At 41.9% G+C, this 23,432-nt stretch overlaps 1 protein-coding gene across 5 annotated transcripts in view; it reads right to left on the bottom strand.

Moving 5' to 3' along the window:
* DAB1 (DAB adaptor protein 1) overlaps positions 1–23,432 on the bottom strand; it is a 911,155-nt gene that overhangs the window by 39,179 nt on the left and 848,544 nt on the right. For 3 of the 5 annotated variants that reach the window (XM_084852387.1, XM_084852388.1, XM_084852386.1), the window contains 2 exons: positions 18,547–18,666; positions 13,497–13,556 (listed from right to left, as the gene is read on the bottom strand). In XM_084852387.1, the coding sequence (XP_084708513.1) occupies positions 13,497–13,556; positions 18,547–18,666 (180 nt within the window). Of the gene's footprint in view, positions 1–13,496; positions 13,557–14,654; positions 14,721–17,922; positions 17,962–18,546; positions 18,667–23,432 lie in introns of all 5 variants that reach the window. The other 2 variants (XM_084852384.1, XM_084852385.1) reach the window with 1 other exon arrangement.

Genomic DNA, 23,432 nt, shown 5'->3' with positions numbered 1-23,432 from the left:
CCATGCTTCACATATGTACATGACGGCCTGCTCATTTCAAACTTCCATCATAGCAAGAAAGAAAGTCAAATTAGCAGAAAAGCAGGACAGAAGGAAACAAACATAAGGGAGAGTGGAAAAGAAAAAAGTGGGGTGGGGGGAGAGGAAAGAAAAATGGGGAGGGGAGACCAATACAAACAACACCAGATGGTCTTCAGTATTTTTCTGCTGCATATATTTCCACAAAGTTCATCCATGTTCCTTTACACATCTCTTCCATATTCTTACTTTTATAAATCACTTCTGTGGCTGCCAAATTGGTGAACTGTAATATTTCTAGGTATCTATGTCAGGTTTGATTTTATCTTTCCATATGCTGTATCAGCCTCTTTGTAATCAATCCTACTTTTCTCATCCAAGCTTTTTGTTCCCATATTCAAAATAGCTGGGATATATAAGCCTCTTTGTAATCAATGCTACTTTTCTCCAAGATTTTTGTTTCCTTTCCATATTCCAAATAGCTGGGATGTATCTTCACCAGTCTACCTTTCTACAAGCTAATCTAACCCAACAGTCTACTTCTAGAATAAGCATGGTTTTTAAAATACTTTGTAAACTATGACTTATATTTTCATCAACAAAAATAACTATAAATGACATATCACACTACTGCTACTAAAGAACCAATACTAAAATATTCATATTAAGCAAAATCTAATAATACATTATTGTAAAGGTGACCAAGGGTTTCTCATTTCCCAAGCTGCTTTGAGTATAAGTTCCCCAAGGTGCTTTGAGTATAAATGCAAGCCATAAAACCCTTAGGTTCTACTGCCCAAGGAAGTATGCACATCTTTGTAAACCTGCTTCACTAAATGTTGAGAAGGTAACTTACAACTGAGTTACTTTCCTCACAATAGAATATTTGAACTCTCCATTAACAGTAACCCCAATAGGAAGCAAATGATGGCTCACATATAGTAGCACCACTGTGACTATATATCTATAGCCCTGCTTGATTATGCATAGGGCTAAACTGTGTAGGAGGATGTGGGTGAGCACAAAAAACCTACCCCAGCATCCCCATATGCCCAGCTTCTGTGTAGACTTGCATGCATTGAGCTGAATGAGCTCAAAGAAATTCTGCGAACAGAAATCCTGATAAGGTCTTATTCAGATGACGATGTTTCCATTATTATAATTACAGCTAATCATGGGGGCAATCCACTTTTTCTTTGAAAAAGGCCTATTGAGTAGGAGCAAGAACAGGACAATACTCTTATGCACAGGACAGCTTCATGGTAGACTGTGCCCACATAAACCCTCTGTGACAATGCTAATATATAATAATGATTGTGCTGTATTCATACCTGATAATCTAAATATTTGAGTTCAAAGGCTCTTAAAATTAATTTCTAGCAAAGTAGCATTCTTTTGCAAAAACTAGCAGATAGTAGATTTTTCTTTTCCATTTATTGGAAAAAGAGAACATTTAAAAAGCTGGAGTCGAAGCAAGCAAAATACTACCACACATTTCTGAAATCTGCCATATTCAAAACAGCATCTTACAAAATCTTGACATTATATTTTTTCCTCACATTTAAGGTTTTGCCAAACCTTATTATCTTATTCTTTTCAAGATAAAATGAGGGGGGAATTTGTACTTAATGCCTTAGACTTTTCTTAATGAGTATGCCTTTTATCTTTTATGAAACGAAGAATTCTTTTTTCAACCTGGCAGGAGAAACTTCTTCTACCAATCCTGCGATAGTATGAAAATCACAAAAATAAAAGCAAAACATGAGAAGAAAGTGCCATTCTTTTGCCCCAAGGAGTTGAAGACATACAATTTCTGAGTGAACACGCTTCCTAGGATAGGGGATAATGGGAGTTAAAGCCAAACTCACTGATTTACGATTAAACCCTATTTATTCAAATATAGAACGAAACTGTGTTTTGTTAGAACCCTGTCAGCTAGAATAAAAAGACAAAATCAGTTCCATTAGTGCTGGGCCAATTCAGAAGGCATTAAAAGAACCCCACCCCAGGGTATCAGGCCATATGCAAACAGGGTATCAGGCCATATGCAAACACGGAAAAATGTTTGTCTCCTTTAAAGTGGCACCTGTTGTTTTAAAGGAGCTGATGCACACAGCAGACTCTGCTTTTTCAAGACAGAGGGACACATACATCTTCTGCAGTAGATGCCCTCCATTCAAACGATTTTAAAAGAAGTAATCTACATCATGATCCCTTACCTCTCTTGGCAAAGCACTTGCCAGGAGAAGAAAAGGGGTTACACTGTGTTTTATAAGGCACAAGAGTTGTGATTTGTGAGGAGCAGCTTGCCTTTCAGTAGGAACTTCACCCCTTCTGAAATGGCAACTTTTGGCCTCAGAACTGCCTTGCCAATGTCCTCTTTCATGTCAACATTCTGGTATTTCCAGTGTTCTCTCTACTTGTGTCCCTTTCTGAGGTTTGTCTGGCATTGTGAGGTAGCCAGTGGTCTTTTTCTTATTTTTTTAACTTAATTTATCAGCAAGCCAGCAGCCCACCACTGCTGTGTGCTGCAAATTAAAGCATTAGTCAAAAGAATTAAGGAAGATTAATCTTTAATACACTCAGGTCCGGCCTTAATCACCTTATACAATGTTTCGCTTGTTTTCACATCTCCTTGGGACTTCATGTCCCTTTGTCCTCAGTACCAAGTACTTTTTCTCCTGTTTCTCCCTTGCAGTCACATTTCTTGCCTCTTGCTACTATGCCATCATACCAAGTGCGGCCTCCTTGGATAATAAACATCCTTCAATCTGGACCTGATATAGGCATGAAAAGCAAAGGCCAGTCGGCTATTGCCAGGAGAGAGAACCAGCTAGAGAGACAGCTGCCTAAAGGGCTAGTCTGTGAGCTAACTGCAGGGAAGGGGCAGTATGCCAGTAAGACCACAGTGCTTTCTGGGGTGGGGTGGGGTGCAGGATATGCTCAGGACCGGAAGCAGCAAAGACACAGAGTATGCTACAAGACTTCAGTGAGGGAAAACATGAGTACAATTAGGATGCAACTGGGAGGAGGTCTGCATAGATCTAAGCAACAGAAGTTTGGACAGGCATTTAACTCTGTGGGTTATCTATAATAGTTCATTCTGGGCTTTCCTGGCATGTTATTAAAAGTGATACTGCACTCCTAAGGAGTTGCAGAAGTGCTGGGATTTTCCAGCAGAAGAGCTGTAGTGGAAATTCAGAGCCATTAGGAAGTGGGGCTAGTCTCTAAATAAATGTCTGACAGGATAGCTAATCCACTTGCATCAGAGATGAAGCTTCTCTTGCCATTGTTTAACCTAAAGGAAAAGTTGGCTCCACTCTGTTGAGGAGCCAACTTTTCCTGGTCTCTAATCCCCCAAAATGTGAGGTATCACCTCATTTCTTTTGTCTTCTTCCATCAAGGAGACCAAAGATGTCATGCAAGGCCTTATACTCAGAACTGCTTGCCTGCAAGGAACCCTGCACTTGCTCTGAAAATGGAGATAAAGCAGGTAAAACGTAATTCCCTGAGTTAGATTTTAAAATTTCATTTGAAGGTCTCTGCAATTCGTCACCTTCCTTTTTTCCTTCCTCCTCAACCATTTCCCAAATGAACTTTCTTTATATACTTTGATATTTGGCTAACTTGGTTTAAAAAGGCATTTCTCTAGAATTTGTTGCCCATGTGCTAAGGATATTATGTCCCAAGGATAGTTCACAAGGTTTTGTAAGATTTGGTATTCTCTGGGCTGTGGGAAAGTTCTTTTCATTTATGTTTTCCTAGAGCTAGGCTGTGGGAGTTGTCAGGATTCCTTTTGCCCCCACTTAACTTCAAATTCGGAAACATGCACAGACAAGAGGCTTCAGTCTACAGCTTTTAATCCATTACTTCACAGGGTCATACAGATGCAAATTCTCAGTGACTCTCAGTCTGCAAGGAAATGCCTTCAGGGGATTCAAAAGGTAGCTACAGAAGTTGCCCATCATTTGAAGAGAAAGGCGGTCTCACTAGCTTAACTTAAGAGGGTGGGGGGGAGTCTCTCTCTCTTGTGAGGCTTCCAAGCGCAGCCTTTCATGCAAGGCCAATCGGATAGACCATCTAAGTTCTGTCCCTGCCTTCTCTCTCTTTGCTCTGCGCCTGGTGTCTACTAAATCAGACTCCCCAAACCCCGCCCCCCTCTGTTCGCTGTCTCTCACGGTGTGTGTGTGTGTGTGTGTGTGTGTGTGTGAAGAGGGACCCTCATCCTCTACCAGTTGGACGTTTAAAACCTGAACAGCCTGCCTAGTCATATCTGGACTAGCCTGGGAAAATACCTCCCCCATGTCTAGCAGTTCTCCTTCAAAATCTGAACTACTATCCCACTCCCTGCGTTCAGAAACACCCCTAATGGGAGTGGCCCTTGTCTTACAACCCCCCTTAGGGTGTGAAGAGGTTCAGCTTGTGGCAGCTATTGTAATTCTTATTTGGGAAACCCTTACAAAAAGACAGTCTACCTGTAGGACTTCCACCCCTATCCCAGTTCCATCACATGACTCCTTCAACATCTCCAATTTCCCCCCAGCTATGAGTTCAATACCTAAATTGGTGTGGAAGTGGCAATACTTAGGGCTTCCCTGATTTGCCCCATGATGTCTGGAACCAGGAGAGGAATAACAGGTGGACCGTACAAACAAATAACATTGCACAGGCTAGTGATAACATTGCCCCATATTGGACTAGGTGTTTTTGCAATTGGTGTGCCTCCAATAATGTTGTATCTCTAGCCTTGATATTCCTGTACTTTGCAAAAGTATAAAATGAGGAGGAGGGATTATCATTGGAAGATACTGGTAGTGCTTTACTAACACTGTGCAGAAAGTTAGAATGGAACTACACTTTACAATAAACGCATGGCTGTCATCACAGGCAACAGTGCTGTGATATTCATATTTCAGCTCTCTGTAACATGCATTAAAATGTACCTTGTGCCCTGATGTCTTGATGTTGCATGCTTCCCAACTCCCACTCTATATTACTGGCTTTTGCCGGTAGAGAAATGGGAATATACAGGGTAATTTTGCTTTTAATTAAAAAAAAGTTAAAAGGCAAAAGGTAATTTTTGGCCCTAGAAATCCAGAGGAATGAAGGAGCAAATGCTGTAAAAATTCCTGTGTAATTTCCCAAACTGGGCAGTATTTCATTCATGCAGGCATATGAATTTCACAACAGCCATCTAACAAATACTATAAAGGCTTCCAGGAAAAGAAATGCTTCACTAATGGGATGATAAAATGTCTGTGTGGGTTGTGGAATAGGTTTTCTGCCTTGCTCAAGCAAGCTGCACACTTTGCTGGAGGGCAGTGCATGCAGATGCTACCCAGAATGCCATCTGGATGCTACTTCTGATGCTACAAGAAAAACAAACCAAGGTAAACTTAAAATATGACAATGCAGTAGGAATCATCAAATGCAAATAACATGCAGTAAGATGTACATCGCTAAAGAGGACCTAGCAATATTCTGTGAAAACATACCCAGCACGACACAAGGTTGATAGCATAGGTTGCAAAGGAGACAAATAACAGCTGCATGTTGACTAGTTACAAAAACCAAGTTATAATGGTGCTATTTTAATAATGCCCCCTTGCTACACTGTGCACTGAATCACTAAGTGGCAAGTACCTATAACCTTTTACCATCCAAGCCTTCATGTTTATTTATTAATAAACAAAAAAACTGTGGTTTACCAAAAGAAGAAGAAGAAGAAGAAGTAGTAGTTAAGGCTATACAGTTTTCAACCAAGAACCAAAAAGGAGGAACAAAGCTCACAAGACTTTACATAATCCTCCTCCACTCCTACCTCACAACAACAAGCCTGTGAGGTAGGTTGGGCTAAGAGTCTATGACTGGCCCAAAGTCACCCAGTGAACTTCCATGGCCCAGTGGGGACTAGAACACAGATTTCCCGACTCCCAGTCCAGCACTGTAGCCACTACACTACACTGGCTCTTTTCTTTTAAGTAAACATGCATGGCTTTAACCACTGTACTTAAACCCTACAGCAGAACTCAAGGAGTCCGCCAAGCTCCTATCAAGGCAGGGAGATGTTCCCCTGGCTCAATCCAAACATCATATATAGATATGGGACTACAATTTTCCCAGTTGAATATCTGCCTGCCTTTCTTGGAGGAACTGAAATAGTCCCCTCCCTACTCTTTTACTGCTCTAAAGTAGAGCTGTGCATGGACCCCCGCTCTGCTTTGGATGCAAAAATAGTTTTCCACTGACTCCAACAGAAGAAGAATAGAAAGCCATCAATGTCTTAGGTGAGAACCCTTTGGTCTCTTCAGAAATCATAAGATTGTCACTTTTGACAGAGGGAAGGTTTTGTGTGTGTGTGTTGTTGTTGTTGTTTTTAACTTCTTTTGTCCTTAAACTGCTCTTCCTCAAAATATCACCAATCTTCCTGACAGGTTCAGGGAATTTAGAATGAACACTTCTTTCTGACACCTGGAAATTTAGAAAGGTTGATCAAACCTTTTTGATTTTATAAAGGTTAGACTGACCTGCCCCAATCCCCATCAACCCTTAACATGGCAGAATGTTCAATTTAGACAAGCCGTAACATAGTAGTGGCAGCTGTAAAAATCACTAGAGTTCCCTAACAAACTGTGCTACTGTTAAAACAAACTATTAAATAAACTATGATACATTCATAGATAGCCACAGAAGTGAATCAATGTCTTTTGGGGGTTTGGTTGAACATTTACCTCACAGTCCTTAAAAAAAAAAACCCAATGGAATGTAATGCCAAAAATAGTTGTTGTTTTTTAAGAGATTTCCACCCACTTTTTTTTTGGCAGAACCTGTTTCACCTATATAAGCATAGACAATAGTTTAGCAAAATCCTAATTAGCATATAGGTTCCAGTTCTGGAGGGGCTGGGTGCACTTCTACCTTCAAAATGTGGGCAATTTCAAAGTCAGCCTCTTAGTTAAAAATATGGATCCAAGAGTCGAAAATTCAGCCAGCCAGCTAGAATTCTCACCCTGATATGTGTTTTTAGGACTGCGCTGAGAATCAAAATTGCATTGATTACGCCTCCTTAAAACCCTGTGGTTTAAGAAGTGTAGCACAGGGGTGGGCAACATGTGGCCCTCCAAATGTTGTTGGACTGCACCTCCCATCAGCCCCAGACAGCATAGTCAATGCTGTGCAGGGAAGCTTGTGCAGGGAAGCTTTCTGCTGGATTTTGACCTAAAAAAATTCATATTAAGACAGATTGTTAGAGTTAGTCCTATTAACAGAAAGCAAGTATACAATTCAATGATCTGCTCTGAATTACAGAACCTGTAGGCTGTGGTCCACTGGAGAAGGAAATGGCAACCCACTCCAGTATCCTTGCCAAGAAAACCCCATGGAATGTATCACAAGGCTAAAAGATATGACGCCGGAAGATGAGCCCCTCAGGTCGGAAGGTGTCCAATGTACTACTGGGGAAGAGCAGAGGGAATTTCCAAGCAGCACCAGAAAGAGTGGAGCGGCTGGGCCAAAGCCGAAAGGACACTCAGCTGTGGATGTGTCTGGTTGTGAAAAGAAAATCCGATGCTGTAAAGAACAATATTGTTTAGGAACCTGGAATGTCAGATCAATGAATCAAGGTAAGCTGGAGGTGGTCAAACATGAGATGGCAAGATTGAACATCGACAACTTGGGAATCAGCGAACTAAAATGGACAGGCATGGGCAAATTTAATTCAGGTGACCATCATATCTACTACTGTGGGCAAGAATCCCTTAGAAGAAATGGAGTAGCACTCATAGTCAAAAAAAGGGTGGGAAAAGCAGTACTGGAGTACAATCTTAAAAACGATAGAATGATCTCAGTACGAATCCAAGGCAAACCATTCAACATCACAGTAATTCAAGTCTATGCCCCAACCACTGAGGCCGAAGAAGCTGAGGTTGATCGGTTCTATGAAGACCTACAACGCCTTCTAGAACTAACATCAAAAAAATATGTCCTCTTCATCATAGGGGATTGGAATGCTAAAGTAGGAAATCAAGAAATCACAGGGATAACAGGCAGGCATGGCCTTGGTATACAAAATGAAGCAGGACAAAAGCTAATAGAGTTTTGCCAAGAGAACACGCTGATCATAGCAAACACTCTTTTCCAACAGCACAAGAGGCGACTCTACACATGGACATCACCAGATGGTCAATATCGAAATCAGATTGATTATGTCCTTTGCAGTCAAAGATGGAGAAGCTCTATACAGTCAGTAAAAACAAGACCTGGAGCTGACTGTGGCTCAGATCATGAGCTTCTTGTTGCAAAATTTCAGCTTAAATTGAAGAATGTAGGGAAAACCACTAAATCATTCAGGTATGACCTAAATCATATCCCTTATGAATATACAGTGGAGGTGAGGAATAGATTTCAGGGATTAGACCTGATAGACAGACTGCCTGAGGAACTATGGACGGAGGTCCGTAACATTGTTCAAGAGGCAGCAACTCAATCCATCCCAAAGAAAAAGAAATGCAAGAAAGCCAAGTGGCTGTCTGATGAGGCTTTACAAGTAGCTGAAGAAAGAAGGGAAGTGAAAAGCAAGGGAGAAAGGGGAAGGTATATCCAACTGAATGCAGAGTTCCAGAGGATAGCAAGGAGAGACAAGAAGGCCTTCTTAAATGAACAATGCAAAGAAATGGAGGAAAACAACAGAATGGGAAAGACTAGAGATCTCTTCAAGAAAATTGGAGATCTCAAGGGAACGTTTTGTGCAAAGACGGGCATGATAAAGGACAAAGAAGGCAGGGACCTAACAGAAGCAGATGAGATTAAGAAGAGGTGGAAAGAATACACAGAAGAACTATACAGGAAAGATCTGAATGTCCCTGATAGCCATGATAGTGTGGTCACTGAACTTGAGCCGGACATCCTAGAGAGTGAAGTCAAGTGGGCCTTAGGAAGCATTAATAACAACAAAACTAGCGGAGATGACAGTATTCCAGCTGAGCTATTTAAAATCCTAAAAGTTGATGCTGTTAAAGTGCTGCAGTCAATATGCCAACAAATCTGGAACACTCAACAGTCGCCACAAGACTGGAAAAGGTCAGTTTACATTCCAATTCCAAAGAAGGGCAACGCCAAAGAGTGTTCAAACTACCGCACAATTGCGCTCATTACACATGCCAGGAAGGTGATGCTCAAAATCCTACAAGCTAGGCTTCAGCAGTATGCGAACTGAGAACTACCAGAAGTACAAGCTGGGTTTCGAAGAGGCAGAGGAACTAGAGATCAAATCGCCAACATTTGCTGGATCATGGAGAAAGCAAGAGAATTCCAGAAAAACGTCTATTTCTGCTTCATTGACTACGCTAAAGCCTTTGATTGTGTGGATCACAACAAACTGTGGCAAATTCTTAAAGTGATGGGAGTCACTTACCTTACCTGTCTCCTGAGAAACCTGTACGAGGGTCAAGAAGCAACAGTAAGAACCAGACATGGAACAACCGAGTGGTTCAAAATTGGGAAAGGAGTACGACAAGGCTGCATATTGTCACCCTGCTTATTTAACTTATATGCAGAGTACATCAATAGAAACGCCGGGTTGGATGAATCACAGGTCGGAATTAAGATTGCCGGGAGAATTATCAACAACCTCCGATATGCAGACGATACCACCCTAATGGCAGAAAGCGAAGAGGATCTAAAGAGCCTCTTGTTGAGGGTGAAAGAGGAGAGTGCCAAAGCTGGTTTGAAACTCAACATTAAAAAAATGAAGATCATGGCATCTGGCCCCATCACTTCCTGGCATTTGGAAGGGGAAGAAATGGAAGCAGTGACAGATTTTACTTTCTTGGGCTCCAAGATCACCGCAGACGGTGACTGTAGCCATGAAATTAAAAGACGCTTGCTCCTTGGGAGGAAAGCTATGGCCAACCTAGACAGCATAGTCAGAAGCAGAGACATCACCTTGCCGACAAAGGTCCGTCTAATCAAAGCTATGGTTTTCCCAGTAGTAACGTATGGCTGTGAGAGCTGGACTATAAGGAAGGTTGAGCACCGAAGAATTGATGCTTTCGAACTGTGGTGCTGGAGAAGACTCTTACGAGTCCCTTGGGCTGCAAGGAGGTCAAATCAGTCCATCCTAAAGGAAATCAACCCTGAGTGCCCATTGGAAGGACAGATACTGAAGCTGAAGCTCCAATATTTTGGCCACCTAATGCGAAGAGAAAACTCTCTGGAAAAGACCCTGATGCTGGGAAAGACTGAAGGCAAAAGGAGAAGGGGACGGCAGAGGATGAGATGGCTAGATAGTATCACCGATGCAATGAATATGAACTTGAGCACACTCCGGGAGAGAGCGCAGGACAGGAAGGCCTGGCGTGCTATGGTCCATGGGGTCACGAAGAGTCGGACACGACTGAACGACTGAACAACAACAACAACAACATGCCTACAGAGGTGAGAAGTACTCCTGAATAGTCCCTTGCAAAAAAGCACTCATTTAAGACAAAAATTTGGGGATGCTCTGGAATTAAGCATAATCAGATTGTCATTATGTGGACAAGATGCTTGCATGCGTTTGACCCACCACATGCTCTCTTGACCCTTGCCCATCATGGCTTATTTGAGCTAGCCACACAGGGGGCTGACTGGATGGATCAGAGGAGTGGTGAATGCTTCACTGGGTGATGGGGTGGTCCCTACAGTTTTGAAGGAAGCAGTGGTGTGACCACTTCTGAAAAAAACTTCCCTTGATCCAGAGATCTATACTAACTATCATATGGTCGCAAATACCCCGTTCTTGAGTAATGTTATTTAATATTATATATTAAATGTTATTTATTAGATATTAAATGTTATTTAATATCTGTATGAAGCCATTGGGAGTGGTCACCAGGAGAGTTGGAGAAAGGTGTCACCAGTATGCTGATGATACCCAGCTCTATTTCTCTGTGACATCTGAATTGGGAGAGGCCGTGCAAGTTCTGAACCGGTGCCTGGATGCAGTTATGGTTTGGATGAGGGCCAATAAACTGAAGCTGAATACCAATAAGACAGAGACCCTATGGGTTGGCAGTATCCAGGTCCAGGAATTGGGGTGACTGCCTGTTCTGGATGGGGTTGCACTCTCTCTGAAGGAGCAGGTGCTCCTGGATCCATCTTTGTCACTGGAGCCCCAGATGGCCTTGGTGGCACGGAATGCCCATTACCAACTCTGGTTGGTATGCCAACTGTGCCCGTTCCTGGATAGGGATAGCCTGGCCACGGTGATCCATGCACTGGTAACCTCATGATTCGACTACTGCAATGCACTCTGTGTGGGGCTACTTTTGTGCATGGTTCAGAAGCTGCAGCTAGTGCAGAATGCAGCAGTTAGGGTGCTCACTGGGACACCTAGCTATGCTCATGTAACACCTGTGTTAAAAGAGCTGCACTGGCTGCCTATTAGCTACTGAGCCACATACAAGGTCATGTTATTATCATATAAAGCCCTAAACAACTTAGGACCAGGATTCCTAGCAAACTGCCTTCCCTTATATATACCCAGACAACATTTAAGATCTTCAGAAGAGGTTCTGCTGGTCACTTCAAAATGAATGGACTGTCGCCATGAAAAATCTCGATGGTGGGCCTTCTCTGTAGCGGCACCCACTCCCTCTGGAAAACCCTCGCCCGTGCAGTTCAGGAGGCAGAAAATGTGGCCTCTTTCAAGCACCTCCTAAAAATGCACCTTTTCACCCAGGCTTTCCCTGGGTTGTAACTGCTGTTGGGTTTTACTTTGGTTTTATATGCTACTTTTAAACTTTTATGTTGTATTTTATGGTTTTAATTGCTGTGAACTGCCCAGAGAACCTCGGGTGTTGGGCAATATATAAATGTGGTTGATGATGATGTGCCAGACCATTACGATATCTACAGAGCTTCTAAAATGAGATAACAAAGTTCAATATATTTCTACTAGATGTTAGAAATATCATTGCAAATACCTATCCTAATATTCAGATATGCATCTGACATAATTTCTGACTTGTTGAGCACAGTGAGTTTTCCCTGATGATCTTTGGGATCCAAATTAGGTTTTGTATTAGTGCGTATGGTTTCACTGGCAGAATTAGAATATTTTGTGCCTTGCAGCTTTCATTTGGAACTCCTTGCACACCTACATCTATCCAAGCAAATATGCTTTGCATATTTTAACAAATCTGGATTAACACTACTACTGTATAAGAATGCAATGAAGCCACAGTTTAGCTGCTATAAACCTTTCAGGGGACCGGCACCCATTCAGATCATAACCAGTGTGGATTGAGTCCTAATATCCTGATTTGCAAACAGATGACACCTATTCTGCCCAGGGATACATGACTAATCAATTGCAAACAGCGGGGAATCAGGAAAGGTGGGGGGGGGGGCAGATACATCTTTATATAGCACTGTGATGAGTTGTTTGAAAGCCTTCATAAAATTGTAAACAGATAGTTTGGACATGTTGATGGGAAGATTAGGTTTTATTGTGACTTGAGTGACAGGCTTAGTGAAGGGTATTTATGGTTTGCCTCCTGTTGCTAAAAACACTATGACAAGCAGAACCTGACATGTGTGTATAATGGGAAGGCTTTGGGAAAGTGTATGAGGAAAAAAGAGCTCATTAAGAAGCTTGTATTTCAGCAAGGTTTAATTTCACATGCCGAGAGAATTGTGATATTCAAGAGGTACACAAGAGACACAGAAGATGCACCATTTCGCAAAGCCTGCTTTAATTGTCTCATGTATTCCAGTAGAATTTTTAGTTGGGAACTTCATCAGGAGGCAGCTGTCAAAAGGCCAAGGATCATCCAAGGATCAGCTGTCAAAAGGCCAAGGTCATCATTACAATAGGAAGTAGGAAAGGCATTATGTGGTATAGTATCCAAAGTCAGTACAGGCACCAAATTAATTTTTCAGCATACACATGTTTGTAGCTGTTATACACAATTTATTTTCACTCTCCAATTTCTAACTATCTGGCAGATTAATTCTGACACCCATATATAGCAGCAGAACAGGTAAATAGCCTTCCCAATGTTAACTTTTTCCAAAATGAAAATGAGTACTGTCTTAAATCAACTGCAGTATCAGTGAATCAAAAGGAAAAGAGAATAAAGGAACACTTTTTTGTTGTTTAAGTCATTTAGCCAAGGTCATTTAGACATTCATGTAAGCAAGGTCTACCATTAATAAAGTAAGTACCCTTGGATATCTAAATCAGATAGAGACAAATGGGTGATCTAGCCACAAATTGAATTTTAAAGGACTATCTAACAGAGAAAGCAATATATTGGGGAAAATGAAGGCAAGTGTGTTAAAGACAAAGAGAAATGTGTATAAGAAAGAAAAGGCAAGTGATCTGGATGTGTTTGAAGATCTGCTATGGTAACTCTGCAAAGCAATGTTAGACAAACCTATGAGTGTTGAAAATTAGTGAAAACTTGTTACTCTCGTGATGTATGCTATATACTTACACTTACAGGTTGACTTTTTGGCACATCATAAACACCTTCCTTCTTTTGGCTAGTTGGAACCTGTGGAAATAAATACAAATGTAATTAAGATGGGACAAAATAAAAATATTGGGATCTGTAGTTAACACTGAGAGATTATATGCATGAGCCTGGAGTTCTTGCATAGTTATTAGAGCTAAACAAAACTTGTCCCCAGGTAACTGTGTGGGGTAGCTTTATATAAGTCACTTCTTTTTTAGGCCAGAAATGGCTGAACAGGTATTTTTTTAAATTTAGGCAGGTGGGCTGGTTAAAATCATTGCAGGCTAGTAATTTTTGTGGACCCATTTGCAAGGTTGTATTTAGCTGAAAGCCAGTCCTGTTGGCCTCTTTCTCTCACTCTTCCTTTCTCCACTAAAAAAAAGAAGACCAACTTCCTTGGTTTTGTCCTCTGTAGGCTGATTAAGATAAGAAACTACAGTAACAAAAAACTGGTTTGTTTAGGGAAGCTGCTGCAGGGAAAGAAGAAAAATCTGGACTGAATTCCTTTGGCAGAGAGGGAAAGATCATGTCTCCTAGCATTTTTAACCTTCATTTTGAAAAGAGGTGCTTGCTGTGCTGTGCTGGGGCTTTGCGGGGTAATGGAGGCAATGATTATTTATCAGAAAGAGACCTGTAGAAGTTCAGGCTTGTAAGGAACAATGCCATCTGTGCTGTTGGAGAGCTTTGGTCTTGGGTGATATAGAAATGTAATAAATTAATTAAATACAGTAACCCTTCTTAATTTTATGGGATGCTGTACTTGCTACTGGCTGAGTGGAAAGGGAAACACATTCTGCATGTGAGGCAATGTAACTATATTCTTGCTGGCTAGTACAACTAATTTGTGGCTAATAAGCCCAGACATAATTTGTGGACTCCTGGTAATATACAAATAATAAGAGTCAACCTACATCAACATAAATAATAAATTCTGACAAATTTTTAAAGAATGCTGTAAGAAAGGAAAAAGTTAATGGGGAAATGATACTTTGCAAACTATACCTGTACCTTGCATGCATATGAAAGGGTATGCATGTCTTTAGGATGAATGAAAATGCTTAAAAGGAACTTAGGTTTATGGAATGTGTTTGACTGACTGCTGGAGGCAATGAGAACACACATGTAGCAATTATATACCTGATAAATGTTTTCTTCTGTTTCAGGCTCACGGATTGGCTCATGTCCAGCCTCAAACACAATGTACTATTACATCAGCAGCCAAAAAAGAAAGGTCAGAGATGAAACAGAAAGGAGAAAAAGGCAATTTGGAACTTCAGAAGAAATAACCATAGACAAGCAGTAAAGAAGTGGGTTCAAAGTACAAGCTGGCACAGGAGCAATTGACTTTTGCTGAAAGGCATATAATACAACATTCTTTTATGAAAAAGAAATAAAGGAGATACGGAACTTTGCTAATTGTCATTGCACAAGTTTCCTGCTGCTTCCTCAACAGAGACACAACCAAAGCTTCAGTTCTGTTCCCACAGACACTATTGGGAATTTTTACTGTGGACTTATGTGGGATCATAAAGAAGCCTCTGGGCTGCTTCTAGTACCTTTAATCTGTTTGAGGGAGGGAGAATGGATGTGAAATAAGTTAAACTTCAGCTTTGAGTTTATAATAAGGGGCTATTTTCCCTTGCTATTTTTGAATATGTAACATGGGAAAGATACCCTATGCAGTTCTTTATGAAATCATGTAGGGCAAAATTCTGGACATAAGTCAAAGATTATGCACCTTCTTGGAAAAATCTCTGTGTTAACTTTCTTTCCAACTTTACATTTTCAAGCACATCTCTTCCTTCTGAGATGTAAAGTGCCCATATTTCTCTAGCTCTCATGTTTTGAAAATATAGTGAAAGCATTTTGAAATGCCATCTGCATAATTTTAAATGGTTTTCAATAATAGTAATTGGCAGCATTGAGGCTTTGACTGTGATTGTTGCAAATGGAATGCAACTGATCTTATAACCATGGTAAGAGAGGGCATGGGCTAGAACGGGGTCTGTCGTTCTCCTCGCTTCTTCTGGTTGGCATAAATCCTACCTCTCTTCCCTTATCCATAGTTTACTGTTAAGTGAGTCATTGCACTGACCATGGTTAATGCTGACTAGGAGCCAAACTAAATGTTTGGCTAATCATGCACAGTAGAGCTATGCATGATAGTTTTATTCACCTTTGTTAAGTGTGTGTGGCCTTAGTTTGGATTGGGACCACAGATTTGGACCACATAGGAACCTTCCCCTACACATTTTCCATGTAATCCTCGCCATATGGTGGGGGGTGCGGGGAGGATAAAAGAAGAAGAAAAAGTCTCCATTGGAATTAAAGGAGGCTTCCCCCCTTCTTTTAACCCCCCTCCCTGCTATGGGGGGCGGGGTTCAGGACAAAAATGGGAAGGGAGAAGGTTTAACCCCCCTTCCTGGAGTACGGGGGTCCTGATCCGAATTGGGGTTGTACACGCTTGCTTAAGAGTAAGTAAACCTATCACTCATAGCTACTCTATGCATGATTAGGTGAACACTTAAATTAGCCCTCGGTCCCCTTAAGCAGAGCTTGCAAACCAACTTCAAATCCTGGTTTCAAATCTTGATGGGAGGCCTAGTTACCATTCGTGTCAGTCCATACATAATGGTAAACATGGTTAAGGTTAGGAAGAAAAGGGAAGGAAATTTTATGCTTTACAGTGGAGGGAGAATAACTAGGGATGTCTGTCGCTGGGAAATCTGGTTCTTTTTCAACTCAGTGGCGAGCCAAGCTGTGGGCTTTCCCCCAAACTCCAGGAACTTTTTGGGGGAGACATTTTTTCCTGAAGTTTCCACTAAGAAATTTGCACAAACTGCAGAACCTGTGGGGAAAAAATTCCCCAAATGCCCAGTAAATCTGTGAACTGGCCTGATTTGCTGCAGACCAAGTTGGATGCTGTAGTGGAAGCTGGAACAATGTCCGGGGGGCTAAACTTAGGAAAACTCATCAAACTCCACCACTGAAATAGATTTCTCTAACATCCCTAAGAATAGCATGCAAGCCCATGGTCTGCTACCAAGCTCTTAATTATGGCAGAGTTACTTCTTACTGGGCATCAATGTTTTGACTGAACTGAGATACTTTAAACACTTTGGGTTGGATCCAGACTAAGTTAGTCACATTGGTTCCCAATTAAAATAATGGGACCTAGGTTAATCATGACTAACAGATTTTAATGGTGCTTAAGTGCATCTAACTTAGCCTGGAACCAAAACATAGGCTTTACCAGCATGAGCTCTGGATTATCCATCTTTTCAAATACATTTGCTTTATCATGCCAGCAGTTCAAAGTCCAGGGAGAACAATCCTATGGCAGGTGGAGGGAAGAATCTGTGGTGAAGCTTCCACTGCTTTGTATGACATATTGGCTCATTTCAGCCAAGACAAGAAGTGGGAGCCCCACTTTTCTTGGCCTTCTCAGCCTTCTTTTAAAGAATGACATAATGAGGGGAAATCAACTATGTCAGCTCCAGGCCAAGTGTAGTTTCTAGGCTGCTTCAGGGACACCCCTGACATGCCCCTTCCCCCTCCTACCACCACTGAAGCAGTTACAGAAGTAAAGCAGTGGTGGTGGTTTATGTTACTGCATCGAGGCTTCTCCTGATTACCTCCTTCTCAGCTCAAGGATCCCACTCTCCATCTGCAGAGAAGGGGGTCCACAATAGCCTAAGGGCTGTGGGACACACCCCTAGGGACATAGGATTGAAGCCTTAATCATCCTTTGTAAAATTTGTGTTGGACTTCAACTCCTAGCATTCCTGACTATTGGCCATGCTAGAAGGGGCTTCTGGGAGTTGACGTTCAAAACATCTGGATATCTACCTTCTGCCCACCCCTGATCTACCATCTCATGCCTTTTAAATAACTGTCCAGTTTAATAAACTTAAGTAATCATAATATTTCTCCATCACTCCTCTTTCTGTTGAAGTAGAAAACATTTTAGTCTGCTGGATACCTGCGATTCTCAGACTGACTTCCAAAGTCAGTGAGATTAATTACAAATAAGGGTTTAACTTTGAAGTGAAAACTTGTTATGGAAGGTAGTAATATGCAGTAAGGAATTTCATTATATCTGTCACCTCTTTAAATGGGCAAAAGTTGTCCATTTTAGAAATATGTCTAAAACATATGAATAAACCTGTAGAAAAGGTTTTAATACTGAAAACTACTTTACAAAAGATGCTTAATATATTGCTTCAGAATTAAGTTGTAGGAATACTACTTAGAAATGAACGTTTTGCAGATATTTTATCATTTTCATCATTCACTTCTTGGGTACCTAAATGATTTTTTCTTTAAAGTGCTGGAGTTCTACTGAACAACCAAAACACATTCTAAACTATTTCTGAAACTATTTTTATATGGCTTCAGAAATTACCTGGTAAACAGGATCTTCTACATCTTCTTCCAAAATTGTCTTTTGCAAAAGCAAGTAGAAGATAAGAGACAAAAGGGAAAGAATATGAACAGCAGACGTACAAGAGCTATATTTATATATTAGAGAGCAAAGGAACCGCACATTGCATAGTACATAAGAGCAGATATTCACATTAGTGTATGTTAACTTCTACTTAACCCTGCATTGCATCATATTATGTATAAAGGCACACAGTAAGAAACATCTATTCTGAAAATCTACCAGTAAATATTATAAATTACATATTTAAAAGAACATTTTTACAAGAAATGCAACCATTTCACAAGACTACTGTTCTCCAATTGACATTGGAGTCAATTCTGTTCTTAATTAATGCCAAATCCCATAATGGCAACACTGATAGCAATAGTTTTCATACACAGGAATGGATCATCTAAACAAAAATCTATAATTTTTATCTGTGCTCATATCATAGAATCCACCCACTGATAACAGTATAGATTCAAACTTCCTGATTTCTGGAGCAGGGAATACTTTGTCCCTAGAATGACTTAGCACAACATTAACCCATTCTCAGTAGCTGCCGTGCCACTTTATCCACTGCTACCAAGACTAATTAGATACCTGATATACTGCTTGTTCGCACTGTTTATCTTTCTGTGCCTTTTTCTCCAGCTCTTCCCTTTGTTTCAACTCATAAATGAGTTGAAAGAGGTCTCTCAAATCCAGAATTACAGGCTCTGCCTATATAAAAAACAAAAACAAAAAAATATGGAAAATTTTATAATATGGGGAAAAAAGACCTAGCTGACAAAATATGATCTTCCCTGATAAAACAGGTCTAGATAACAATAATCAAATGACTTATTTGGTAACAGTTCCATCAAAATCAATGGAATGAATATACTCTTACATGGGAGGAAGCCATTTAAACAAATTAAACTGGAATGAGTGATGATGCTGAAATTTGAAATTATCTGGTTCAGTAAGTGAATTTGTCTAGCTCGTAATGTCTGGCACCATTACTGCCAGAAGTTCTTTTCTGGCTTAGAATCTTAAATGAGATTCTGCCCATATGCTGTCAGTTGTCAATATACCACTGCCAACACCAGCTGATTTGCAGACACACGTGCAGAAGTCCTTTACTATTAGCCCCTTATTCTCAACAAACTCTCATTAGTTGCTGTGAAATTATGTGAACTACAAGCCAGCCAATTTCTTGGTGCACACACAGAAGTTCTTTAATGATCATAACCTTTCTGTTGATGAAACTGTCACTGATTCTGTGAATTGCATGACCAGTCAATCCAGCCAAGCAGCATTTTCTTTGGTGAGTACCTTCTTTTTTTGGCCAATTTCATGATGGTTTCTTAAATGTTTTTTTAAATGAGGTTGCTTCCGCATCCAGATCTAAAACCCTGACTTGTTCTTATGTGTGTTTGGGTGGAAGGACTGAATTTCTAAAGGTGCAATCCTATGCATGTTTAGAGAGAAAGAAGTTCTACAACTCCCAGGAGCATGCTGGGAGTTTTAGGACTTTTTTCTGTCTAAACATGCATAGGATTGTGCCCTAAGTGGCTACCATGGCTGGTGCTGTTACATGAATACTGATTTATTTATTTATAAAATTTATTAATTGCCCATCTGGCCGGTCACCCAGCCACTCTGGGCGATGTACAAAGTATATAATAGAACAGTTTAAGCAGTAAAATTCTACAATAAAAACACCATATTTCTAAAAATACCCTAACCCACCTCAAATGCCTGCCTGAACAACCACGTTTTTAATGCGTGGGGGAAGCTCATTAAAGAGGGGGCATGGCGGAGTTCCCTAGGGAAGGAGTTCCACAGAGTGGGGCCACCACAGAGAAGGCCCTCTCCCTCGTCTCCACCAGCCTAGTTGTCCTGGCTAATGGGACAGAGAGAAGGCCATCCAAGGCTGATCTTGTTAAGCGGCCTGTCTGGTGTTGCTGGAGGTGCTCCTTAAGATAGGCTGGGCCGGAACCATATAGGGTTTTAAAGGTCAAAACCAACACCTTGAATTTGGCCCGGAAAACAACTGGTAACCAGTGCAACTTCTTCAGCACTGGAGTGATGTGATCTTGCCAGCAGCTGCCTTTAATCAGGCGAGCCACCGCATTCTGTACCAGTAAATTCTAACCAAAATACAATTGCCATAATACAATACAATAATGAGCATGCATGGCACACCATAAGCATATATGCACCAACATTATGGGCAGGAAAGCACTCTCCGATGAACTTTTTCTAAATACTTGCCAAGGAAGCTCATAAATACAGAGCCAGTTCCAAAACGAGCCAAGGGATGTTCACCCATCTGAAGCTGGAATTCTTGCATATAGGTCATTTCTGTCCTAGTTAATAGTCAGGACCATTTAATCCTTTGCAGACATGATAGGAGCGATCATTGTCATATTCAGGAGGTTTTGTTTTGCAAAATGCTGAGCATCTACAAATCCTGAGTGAAATATTTGAGTAAAAGGATGGGCTACATCAGGCACATTGGAGCCTTTCATGACTACATATTACTTGAGCCTGAAATCAATGTGACTGAATCTACATCAGTAGAAGTACTCCAGCTTAACTTGGCTTTGTAAACTGAGTTCTTAGGACTAAAGCCCTAGGCATCTTGAAAAGGAAGAAAAACAAAAAGCCAACCTTTCTCACTGAATGAGAAAGAGAAAGAATGAGGTTTCCCGCCTCCCAGCTGAGCAGAGCAGAGCAGAGCAAGCTGGTCCAGCTGGTCCAGGGACTACAGAAGCAGGCAAGCTCCCAGAGAGCGAGCGAACAGAGCGAGCGAACAGGGGGAGCAAACAGGAGTTGGCCAGGGGAGTTGCAGTGGTTGAAGAGACAAAGGAGACAAAGGAGACAGAGGCTAAGAGGTAAGTGGGTTGCAGGAAGCCCAGGGCGCTGCCCTTTATCCTTCTGACTGGCTGTGAGCTCACCAGGAGCTTCTGAGAGCTCCAACTGAATTGGAGGGGTGTGGCCTGAGTACTCCCAGCAGCTGACTGGGCGGGAAGCTTCAGTCTGTTTCCCGCCTCCCAGCTGAGCAGAGCAGAGCAGAGCAAGCTGCTCCAGCTGGTCCAGGGACTACAGAAGCAGGCAAGCTCCCAGAGAGCGAGCGAACAGGGGGAGCGAACAGGGGGAGCAAACAGGAGTTGGCCAGGGGAGTTCGGCAGGGGAGGTCAAGGGGGAGGCCCCTAACATTTTTTTTTTTTTTTACTAACTTTTTTTCATTTATTTGTCTTGTAACACACACTTCCACCCCAGTGGGACTCTGCTTTTAACCTCTACTGAGTAGAGGAGCAGGCACAGGCTAGTCTACTAGTCTAGAACAATCACAAAGCTAGACACAAAAAGGGAAAAGAGGCTATGGAAGGACAAGACTCTCCAGTGGTGGTGACCTGCAAGGTGTGTGCAATGTTTGTTTTCTTGCCTGAGAACAACATGGCCTACACCTGCAACAAGTGCAAGTTGATCACGCTGCTGGAGGAAAAAGTAAGTGGACTGGAGCGGCGACTGTCAACCCTCCGGGGAATAAGAGAACACGAAGAGTTCTTGGACAGAATGGGGGAACTACAGCAGCAAAGGGCAGACCAGAAGCTTGAAGAGCAACAGCAAGATGAGGCAGTGGGAAATGCTGAGGTGAAGAAAAATGGAGTAGAGGATACTCCTTGGAAAACGGTGACAGTTAGGAGAAGAAGAACTAGACGTCATTCTGCACCAGTGGAAGCGGTGGAGCTGTGGAACCGATTCCAGGTACTTGCAGATGAGACTGGAGGACAGCCTGCAGAGGAAGAATCACAGGGGAACCTGCATGAGAGTGAGCAAGAGGCTAAAGGTCAGTCAAACAGAGGCGATGAAACCCAGGCCTACAAGAAGAAGAAGAGAAGAGTGGTAGTAGTGGGAGACTCCTTGCTGCGTGGGATCGAGACCCAAGTATGTCGCGAAGACCCGTGGACTCGCCAGGTATGTTGTCTCCTGGGAGGACAGATTAGAGACGTGACTGAAAGGTTGCCAGCACTCATAAAGCCCACTGACAGGTATCCCTTTCTTCTCATCCATGTGGGAACAAATGATACCGCCAAGCGGAGCTACGAAGAGATCACGTCAGACTTTGAAGCTTTGGGAAGGAAACTTAAGAACTTTGGGGCCCAGATAGTTTTCTCATCCATCCTTCCAGTAGTTAGAAGAGGGATAGAAAGGGAACGAAAAATACTCCGGGTGAATGACTGGCTACGAAGGTGGTGCCGATGAGAGAGATTTGGATTCTGGGACCACGGGCTATACTTCCTGGAAGATGGGCTGTTGGCTAGGGATGGGTTGCACCTCACAAAGGCTGGGAAGAATGTGTTTGGCCACAGCATGAAGAACTTCATCAGGAGGGCTTTAAACTGAATCCTACGGGGAAGGGAGATGTAATGTTGGGGGTAACAATGGACGTAGGCGCATGCACTGCAATGGAGAGAACAGCTCTGATAGCGCCCAACATGTGTCTTCAGACACATGTAGGAAGAAAGCCAGACTATGAAGCACATGGTCTTCGATGTCTATATACTAATGCCCAGAGTATGGGAAACAAACAGAACGAACTTGAACTCTTAATACAGGAGGGAAATTATGACTTGATAGGTATAACTGAGACTTGGTGGGATGACTCTCATGACTGGAATACAGCAGTTGAAGGATATAACTTGTTCAAAAAGAACAGGAGGAACAGAAAGGGAGGCGGGGTTGCACTGTATGTGAAAAATACATATCTCTGCACAGAAATACAGGAGGAGGAGCTTGGTAGCCCCATCGAGAGCATCTGGGTTGAAATAAATGGAGCAAAGAATAAAAGGAACCTGGTGGTCGGAGTCTACTACCGGCCACCCAATCAAGGAGAAGACAAGGATGAAACTTTTGAAAAGCAAATAGCCAATGTTTTAAGGAAGCATGATGTAGTAGTAATGGGGGACTTCAATTTCCCCGATATTTGTTGGGAGACAAATTCTGCAAAACATGGCCCCTCCAGGAAATTCCTGACTTGTGTGGCGGATAACTTCCTCCTACAGAAAGTAGAGGAAGGAACTAGAGGATCGGCTATCCTTGACTTGATCCTAACCAACAGAGATGACTTAGTGGATAAAGTAGCAGTTACAGGAACTCTGGGGGAAAGCGACCATGTTGTACTTGAGTTCTTGGTTCTAAGGGAAGCAAAAGCCGAATGTACTCAAACGCGTACCCTGGATTTTAGGAAAGCTGATTTTAATAAACTCAGAACAATGATCAGTAAGGTCCCATGGCAAGCAATGCTAGCGAGAAAAGGAGTCCAAGATGGGTGGGAACTTTTAAAAAAGGAAATTCTCAAGGCACAATCACAAACAATTCCAACAAGAAGAAAAGGTGGAAGACAACAGAAGAAGCCAATGTGGCTTCACAAAAAGCTTAGGGATGACCTGAAAACAAAAAAGGACACATATAGGAAGTGGAAAGAAGGCCAAGTA

Source organism: Heloderma suspectum, chromosome 4 (genome assembly GCF_057233095.1).
Source record: "Heloderma suspectum isolate Gila_16-S chromosome 4, 16-S_ref, whole genome shotgun sequence".
NCBI classification, from domain to species: Eukaryota; Metazoa; Chordata; class Lepidosauria; order Squamata; family Helodermatidae; genus Heloderma; species Heloderma suspectum.
This window is presented reverse-complemented; position numbering and strand designations above follow the sequence as displayed.